Source organism: Nerophis lumbriciformis, linkage group LG09, assembly GCF_033978685.3.
Source record: "Nerophis lumbriciformis linkage group LG09, RoL_Nlum_v2.1, whole genome shotgun sequence".
Classification (NCBI taxonomy): domain Eukaryota; kingdom Metazoa; phylum Chordata; class Actinopteri; order Syngnathiformes; family Syngnathidae; genus Nerophis; species Nerophis lumbriciformis.
The window spans coordinates 3,020,923-3,030,000 of record NC_084556.2 but is presented as its reverse complement, the minus strand read 5'-3'; the positions used below and the strand labels follow the sequence as shown (position 1 = coordinate 3,030,000).

At 39.0% G+C, this 9,078-nt stretch overlaps 1 protein-coding gene across 2 annotated transcripts in view; it reads left to right on the top strand.

Annotated features, from left to right (window-relative positions):
* The window catches only part of LOC133607174 (platelet-derived growth factor receptor beta-like), a 101,074-nt gene that overhangs the window by 38,939 nt on the left and 53,057 nt on the right, over positions 1 to 9,078 (top strand). For both annotated transcript variants that reach the window (XM_061961639.2, XM_072913766.1), the window contains 4 exons: positions 2,219 to 2,390; positions 2,450 to 2,565; positions 2,680 to 2,791; positions 7,520 to 7,616. In XM_061961639.2, coding sequence (XP_061817623.2) covers positions 2,219 to 2,390; positions 2,450 to 2,565; positions 2,680 to 2,791; positions 7,520 to 7,616 — 497 coding nt within the window. The remainder of the gene's footprint in view (positions 1 to 2,218; positions 2,391 to 2,449; positions 2,566 to 2,679; positions 2,792 to 7,519; positions 7,617 to 9,078) is intronic.

Sequence of the window (9,078 nt, the reverse complement as noted above, 5' to 3'; positions counted from 1 at the left end):
ATTTGTTATACACACTTGTTATTTCATATGTTGACCAGAGGGGGAGCACTTTTAAAACCGACACACAGTCAATTTAAAAAATCTCTCCTTTTTGGGACCACCCTAATTTTGATAGATTTCACCACCAGGGGGTGCAAATGAGACATTATCTATTAGATGCAATGGTTTTCCGTATTGGGACCATGATTTATGTCCTAACTTGTTCACCGGTCCTCATATGGAAGGTACTTTTCCTTGATGTCTCAAGAAGGGTAGAAATACAAGAACACACACACACACACACACACACACACACACACACACACGTATTCTTGTATTTGTGACTTTCTTGAGACCGAAAAATGCCTACCTCTTTAGGACCACCCTTTCTAGATATATAAAGATTTGTATTTACAACATTAATAAAATATACATATTATGCAAATGTAAAAAAGGTAAGCTTTTAGTGAATTTTTTTTTTTTTTTTTTTTTTTTTTGTAATTGGTTTCCAATCTTCATTATTTACTTCTAATTATTACAGTATGTGTCTATATATATATATATATATATATATATATATATATATATATATATATATATATATATATATATATATATATATATATATATATATATATATGTCTTAATAAGGTTATCCAAAAAATAGTGCTCGATACCGTAGTAGAGCGCAATATATGTATGTGTGGGGAAAAATCACAAGACTGAGAAATAACAGCTACCAACCATTCACGAAACCCAACACAACACTCCAATACGTGCACCATGACAGCAACCACCCACCCACCACCACGAAAAGAATACCTACCGGAATCAATAAAAGGCTATCGATGCTGTCATCTAGCAAAGCTGAATTTGACCAAGCAACCCCCCCGTACCAAAAAGCCCTTGATGAAAGCGGATACAATTTCACCCTCACCTATGAACCCACGCCAGGAAACCAGCCAAAAAAGAACAGAAAACGAAACGGCATCATCTGGTACAACCCCCCATACAGCAAAAACGTCTCAACGAACATTGGACACAAATTCCTCAACCTGATTGACAAACACTTTCCCAAAGACAACAACCTAAGAAAAGTATTCAACAAGAACAACATCAAATTGAGCTACAGCTGCATGAACAATATACGACAAATCATCTCAAACCACAACAAAACAATTGCAAATGAGCCGTCGACCCCCAGTCAGAACGACTCGAAAACCAACAAAGCATGTAACTGTCGAAAGAAACCTGATTGCCCCCTCAACGGGGGATGCTTACAAACATCAGTTGTCTACCAATCTAAGGTAATACGCAAGGACATTAACACATCCGACACATATGTAGGATTAACCGAGGGTGAATTCAAAACCAGATGGAACAACCACAAGGCTTCTTTCAGGAACAAAAACCTGCGAAATACCACAGAACTCAGCAAACACATTTGGGACCTCAAAGACAATAATGTTGAATATTCAATAACATGGCAAATTCTTGCATCCAGCACACCTTACAATAGTGGTAATAAAAGATGCAACCTATGCTTGAAAGAGAAACTGTTTATTATCTACCGTCCAGACCTGTCATCCCTCAACAAGCGCAGCGAAATCGTAACAACATGCCGCCATAGACGGAAACACCTCCTAGGTAACACATGAACCAATCACCACGCCCCTAGGCCAGCCTGTACCCACCCACTCTGTGCCCTATATAAACCATGGTATGCGAATGCTCCCATTAAAATCTCCTGACGATTGAGGGTACCCCCCTCATGAAACAGGCCTGTAGAGATGAAATAGTCTTGTGATTTTTTCCCCACACATACATATATATATATATATATATATAATTTTTTTTTTTTTTTTTTTTTTTTAATACATTTTGACCATTTTGGCATTTCAATTTCTTACACACACTTATTACTTATGTTGGCCAGAGGGGGAGCACTTTAAAAATGTTACACACACTTGTTATTTCATATGTTGACCAGAGGGGGAACACTTTTAAAACCGACACACAGTCAATTTGAAAAATCCCTTTTTGGGACCACCTTAATTTTGATAGATTTCACCACCAGGGGTGCAAATGAGACATTCTCTATTAGATGCGATGATTTTCCGTATTGGGACCATGATTTATGTCCTAACTTGTTCACCCCTCCTCATATGGAAGGTACTTTTCCTTGTTGATGTCTTAAGTAAGGTAGAAATACACACACTCACAGGTGGCATCTCTCCAGATCGAGGTTACGTTTTGGCGCGCCCGTCACATGACACCAACGTCACATGTCTTGTTCACCACACGGTGGAGCTCCGGGTGGTGGTGGAAGCCCACCCCTCCCCCACCATAGTTTGGACCAAAGACAACCAAAGCGTCGTGGCCGACACCAGCGCACGTGTGGCAGACAACAGGTAAGAAGGCGGCCATGTAAACGTTGGGCGCGATGGCGAGTAACGACTGTTGACGGCAGCTACGTGAGCACGCTGACCTTGAGGCACGTCCGGCTGAACCAGACGGGGCGTTACACCGTAACCGTTGCCAACGCTGACGCTGAAGACGAGGTCGTCTTCCACCTAGAGGTCAAAGGTCAGAGAGTGATGACGGACATATCACCTTGTTTTCAACTCACTGTTCGTCTTTCTGTGTGTGTGTGTGTGTGTGTGTGTGTGTGTGTGTGTGTGTGTGTGTGTGTGTACACAGCACCCCCAAAGATTATCTCGCTGTCGCAGTCGAGCGGCGGGGCCATGGTGTGTGTTAGCGAAGGAGCCCCTGCCCCTTCCGTCACCTGGTTCACTTGTCACAGTGCACACGGGTAAAATACAAACACACACACACACACACACACACACACACACGACGCTGACGAGAATAAACTCAAGCTTATCCCAGAAGATAAGATTACATAACGTTAACAATTTAAAAAAAAAAAAAAATGACATACAGGTAAAAGCCAGTAAATTAGAATATTTTGAAAAACTTGATTTATTTCAGTAATTGCATTCAAAAGGTGTAACTTGTACATTATATTTATTCATTGCACACAGACTGATGCATTCAAATGTTTATTTCATTTAATTTTGATGATTTGAAGTGGCAACAAATGAAAATCCAAAATTCCGTGTGTCACAAAATTAGAATATTACTTAAGGCTAATACAAAAAAGGGATTTTTAGAAATGTTGGCCAACTGAAAAGTATGAAAATGAAAAATATGAGCATGTACAATACTCAATACTTGGTTGGAGCTCCTTTTGCCTCAATTACTGCGTTAATGCGGCGTGGCATGGAGTCGATGAGTTTCTGGCACTGCTCAGGTGTTATGAGAGCCCAGGTTGCTCTGATAGTGGCCTTCAACTCTTCTGCGTTTTTGGGTCTGGCATTCTGCATCTTCCTTTTCACAATACCCCACAGATTTTCTATGGGGCTAAGGTCAGGGGAGTTGGCGGGCCAATTTAGAACAGAAATACCATGGTCCGTAAACCAGGCACGGGTAGATTTTGCGCTGTGTGCAGGCGCCAAGTCCTGTTGGAACTTGAAATCTCCATCTCCATAGAGCAGGTCAGCAGCAGGAAGCATGAAGTGCTCTAAAACTTGCTGGTAGACGGCTGCGTTGACCCTGGATCTCAGGAAACAGAGTGGACCGACACCAGCAGATGACATGGCACCCCAAACCATCACTGATGGTGGAAACTTTACACTAGACTTCAGGCAACGTGGATCCTGTGCCTCTCCTGTCTTCCTCCAGACTCTGGGACCTCGATTTCCAAAGGAAATGCAAAATTTGCATGGTTGGGTGATGGTTTGGGGTGCCATGTCATCTGCTGGTGTCGGTCCACTCTGTTTCCTGAGATCCAGGGTCAACGCAGCCGTCTACCAGCAAGTTTTAGAGCACTTCATGCTTCCTGCTGCTGACCTGCTCTATGGAGATGGAGATTTCAAGTTCCAACAGGACTTGGCGCCTGCACACAGCGCAAAATCTACCCGTGCCTGGTTTATGGACCATGGTATTTCTGTTCTAAATTGGCCCGCCAACTCCCCTGACCTTAGCCCCATAGAAAATCTGTGGGGTATTGTGAAAAGGAAGATGCAGAATGCCAGACCCAAAAACGCAGAAGAGTTGAAGGCCACTATCAGAGCAACCTGGGCTCTCATAACACCTGAGCAGTGCCAGAAACTCATCGACTCCATGCCACGCCGCATTAACGCAGTAATTGAGGCAAAAGGAGCTCCAACCAAGTATTGAGTATTGTACATGCTCATATTTTTCATTTTCATACTTTTCAGTTGGCCAACATTTCTAAAAATCCCTTTTTTGTATTAGCCTTAAGTAATATTCTAATTTTGTGACACACGGAATTTTGGATTTTCATTTGTTGCCACTTCAAATCATCACAATTAAATGAAATAAACATTTGAATGCATCAGTCTGTGTGCAATGAATAAATATAATGTACAAGTTACACCTTTTGAATGCAATTACTGAAATAAATCAAGTTTTTCAAAATATTCTAATTTACTGGCTTTTACCTGTATAATAGTTTTCAAGACTTCTTTTTATGAGAGTACAACAATGCGGACGAGTACAACAATAAAGACTTGAAGAGTGTGAATGATTATTTTAGTTTTAGTGAAGTTTATTACAGTGCTGCATAGTGTTGTCTCGATGCCAAAATTTTGGTACCAAAATTATTTCGATACTTTTCGGTACTTTGATACTTTTCTAAATAAAGGGGACCACAAAAAATGGCATTATTGGCTTTATTTTGACAAAAAATCTTACAGTACAATAAACATGTTTATATTGCAAGTTTGTCCTTAAATAAAATAGTGAACATACAAGACAACTTGTGTTTTAGTAGTAAGTAAGCAAACAAAGGCTCCTAATTTAGCTGCTGACGTATGCAGTAACATATTGTGTCATTTATCATTCTATTATTTTGTCAACATTATTAAGGACAAGTGGTAGAAAATGAATTATTAATCTACTTGTTCATTTACTGTTAATATCTGCTTACTTTCTCTTTTAACATGTTCTATCTACACTTCTGTTAAAATGTAATAATCACTTATTCTTCTGTTGTTTGGATACTTTACATTAGTTTTGGATGATACCACAAATTTGGGTATCAATCCGATACCAAGTAGTTACGGGATCATACATTGGTCATATTCAAAGTCCTCATGTGTCCAGGGACATATTTCTTGGCGGACCGGTACTTTTCAGAGGCGGTATAGTACCGAATAAGATTCATTAGTACCACAGTACTATACTAATACCGGTATACCGTACAACCTTTGTAGATCGGGGGGCCACATGGAGAAAAATCTACTCCCAAGTGGGCCGGACTGGTAAAATCACAGCATGATAACTTAAAAATAAAGACAACTTCAGATTGTTTTCTTTGTTTAAAAACAGAACTAGCACATTCTGAAAATGTAGAAATCATAATGTTGTTGGGTTTATTTTACAATTACCTGTTGCGGTTAATAGTATACATACTTTATTCGTCGTTATTTTTATTTTCTGAATAAATGATGTGATAATGTTCATCAGTCAACTCATTGGTGTTAATTTTCAATTGGTCAAGATAAAAAAATAATATCAAAATCAAATTACAGGATGTTATTTATGTACAAACCCTGTTTCCATATGAGTTGGGAAATTGTGTTAGATGTAAATATAAACGGAATACAATGATTTGCAAATCCTTTTCAACCCATATTCAATTGAATATGCTACAAAGACAACATATTTGATGTTCAAACTCATAAACTTTCTTTATTTTTTGCATATAGTAATTAACTTAGAATTTCATGGCTGCAACACGTGCCAAAGTAGTTGGTAAAGGGCATGTTCACCACTGTGTTACATGGCCTTTCCTTTTAACAACACTCAGTAAACGTTTGGGAAATGAGGAGACACATTTTTTAAGCTTCTCAGGTGGAATTCTTTCCCATTTTTGCTTGATGTACAGCTTAAGTTGTTCAACAGTCCGGGGGTCTCCGTTGTGGTATTTTAGGCTTCATAATGCGCCACACATTTTCAATGGGAGACAGGTCTGGACTACAGGCAGGCCAGTCTAGTACCCGCACTCTTTTACTATGAAGCCACGTTGATGTAACACGTGGCTTGGCATTGTCTTGCTGAAATAAGCAGGGGCGTCCATGATAACATTGCTTGGATGGCAACATATGTTGCTCCAAAACCTGTATGTACCTTTCAGCATTAATGGTGCCTTCACAGATGTGTAAGTTACCCATGTCTTGGGCACTAATACACCCCCATACCATCACCCATGCTGGCTTTTACACTTTGCACCTATAACAATCCGGATGGTTCTTTTCCTCTTGGGTCCGGAGGACACGACGTCCACAGTTTCCAAAAACAATTTGAAATGTAGACTCGTCAGACCACAGGACACTTTTCCACTTTGTATCAGTCCATCTTAGATGAGCTCAGGCCCAGCGAAGCCGACGGCGTTTCTGGGTGTTGTTGATAAACGGTTTTCGCCTTGCATAGGAGAGTTTTAACTTGCACTTACAGATGTAGCGACCAACTGTAGTTACTGACAGTGGGTTTCTGAAGTGTTCCTGAGCCCATGTGGTGATATCCTTTACACACCGATGTGGCTTGTTGATGCAGTACAGCCTGAGGGATCGAAGGTCACGGGCTTAGCTGCTTACGTGCAGTGATTTCTCCAGATTCTCTGAACCCTTTGATGATATTACGGACCGTAGATGGTGAAATCCCTAAATTCCTTGCAATAGCTGGTTGAGAAAGGTTTTTCTTAAACTGTTCAACAATTTGCTCACGCATTTGTTGACAAAGTGGTGACCCTCGCCCCATCCTTGTTTGTGAATGACTGAGCATTTCATGGAATCTACTTTTATACCCAATCATGGCACCCACCTGTTCCCAATTTGCCTGTTCACCTGTGGGATGTTCCAAATAAGTGTTTGATGAGCATTCCTCAACTTTATCAGTATTTATTGCCACCTTTCCCAACTTCTTTGTCACGTGTTGCTGGCCTCAAATTCTAAAGTTAATGATTATTTGCCAAAAAAAAAAAAGTTTATCAGTTCAAACATCAAATATGTTGTCTTTGTAGCGTATTCAACTGAATATGGGTTGAAAATGATTTGCAAATCATTGTATTCCGTTTATATTTACATCTAACACAATTTCCCAACTCATATGGAAACGGGGTTTGTATGTTTCATTAAAACTACTCTGACAAATGTAATTTGTTAAGGTCGTGTTTTTGTTTTATTTATACATAATACGGTCATTTAATGTGCAATATTTATTTTCTTACAAATTTGTAGTTTTTCCTTTACGTTTTGCTTGTATGTACAATCCACAACAACATCATTCCTATCCTCATTTATCCAAAAAGTGACTTAAGTCAATGTAACAGGGTAAATGTAGCGCGCTACTAGTACACAACTCTGTATGTGTTTACCAAATAGACACCATAAATACTATTTGTAATGTTTTTACTGTGTGGGAACTAATCTGGAACAAATTGTTTTGACTGCAGGTGCAATAATGGGAGCTGGAAGAGCCAATCACCTGCCTCGGAGGGCGTGGCTCTGCAAGACAACATCACTGTCATGGCGGACAGAGGCATAAGCCAGGTAAGCAGTTGGTATCATCACCTGCATGACATTGTACCTTTCTGTCCAGTTTTACCCCAGTACTTATTTATTTATCATTGTTAATTTAACTCTTATTTATTTCACTTTTGCTATCTAAGTAACCATTTTCATTTGTATTTTTTATTTATTTATTTCCATTACTTCATTTTTAACAGCTTTTTCTTTATCCCTGCCCAAGCAGTCTTTTTACTTAAATTTGACTATTGTGTTTTGTTTTTCAACACTTTTGCAATTAAATAAATCCTGATTTTTTTTTTTTTAAGCATGTTGGTGTACTTTAATGTCACTTGGTGAGAATGTTGGAAACACATTATTGTTAAGGAGTGCTCCAAAAAAATCGATTCTAATCAGAATCGCGATTATTGTTTATTCTGATTCTAAATTGGTTCATCATTTTCAAAAATCTATATTTTTGTAATTTTTTTTCCGTCATTTTTTATTGTAATTTATTTTAGGAATCTATCCATTCATCTATTTTCTACCGCTTGTCCCTTTTTTGGAGTCGCGGGGGGTGCTGGAGCCTATCCAAGCTGCACATGAGTGACATTTAAAAAAAAAAAAAGTTTTTAGGTCATCTCCATGCTTACTCTTTGTTCAACCAAAATAACATTTTGTAACCTGTAACCTATTTTTAAAATATTTTATTGTAATTATTTTACCAAATACCGTATTTTCCGGACCATAGGGCGCACTGCCGGTGAATGGTCTATTTTCTATCTTTATTCATATATAAGGCGCATTAAAGGAGTCATATTATTATTATTTTTTTCTAAATGTAAAACCCTTCCTTGTGGTCTACATAACATGTAATGGTGGTTCTTTGGTCAAAATGTTGCATAGATGATGTTTTACAGATCATCTTCAAGCCGCTTTCTGACAGTCTTATTTACGTGGCTCACCTTCGGCGGCGTCTTCTCCCCGTCATCTTTGTTGTAGCGGTGTAGCGTGCAAGGACGGGAGTGGAAGAAGTGTCAAAAGATGGCGCTAACTGTTTTAATGACATTCAGACTTTACTTCAATCAATAACGGAGCAGCATCTCCTCATCCGCCTGAAATGTGTCCCGTGAAAAACCGTCCGACCGTAACTCTAATAACTAAATTTCCTTGGGTGAATAATGTAAACTCACTACACCGGTATGTTTTAGCGCTTTCATGGCGAGTTTACTGACATGTATAAGAAAGAACTTTACAGTACTTTAATATTAGAAATGGCACCAGTGGAGGATGAATGTCCCATAACAAGAAGATAGAGAAAAAAATAAGCTTATCGACTACGGTGTCGGCACGTGCGCAAATTTTCAGGACTTATGCAGATCCCAAATACAGATCAGCAGGTACCAGAAGGTAAGAAAAGTTGCTTTTGCATAATATTGCGAAACAAAACGCCAGATAATATGTCTTACCTTGTACACTCACTATAACAATACTCGCATGTTGAAGC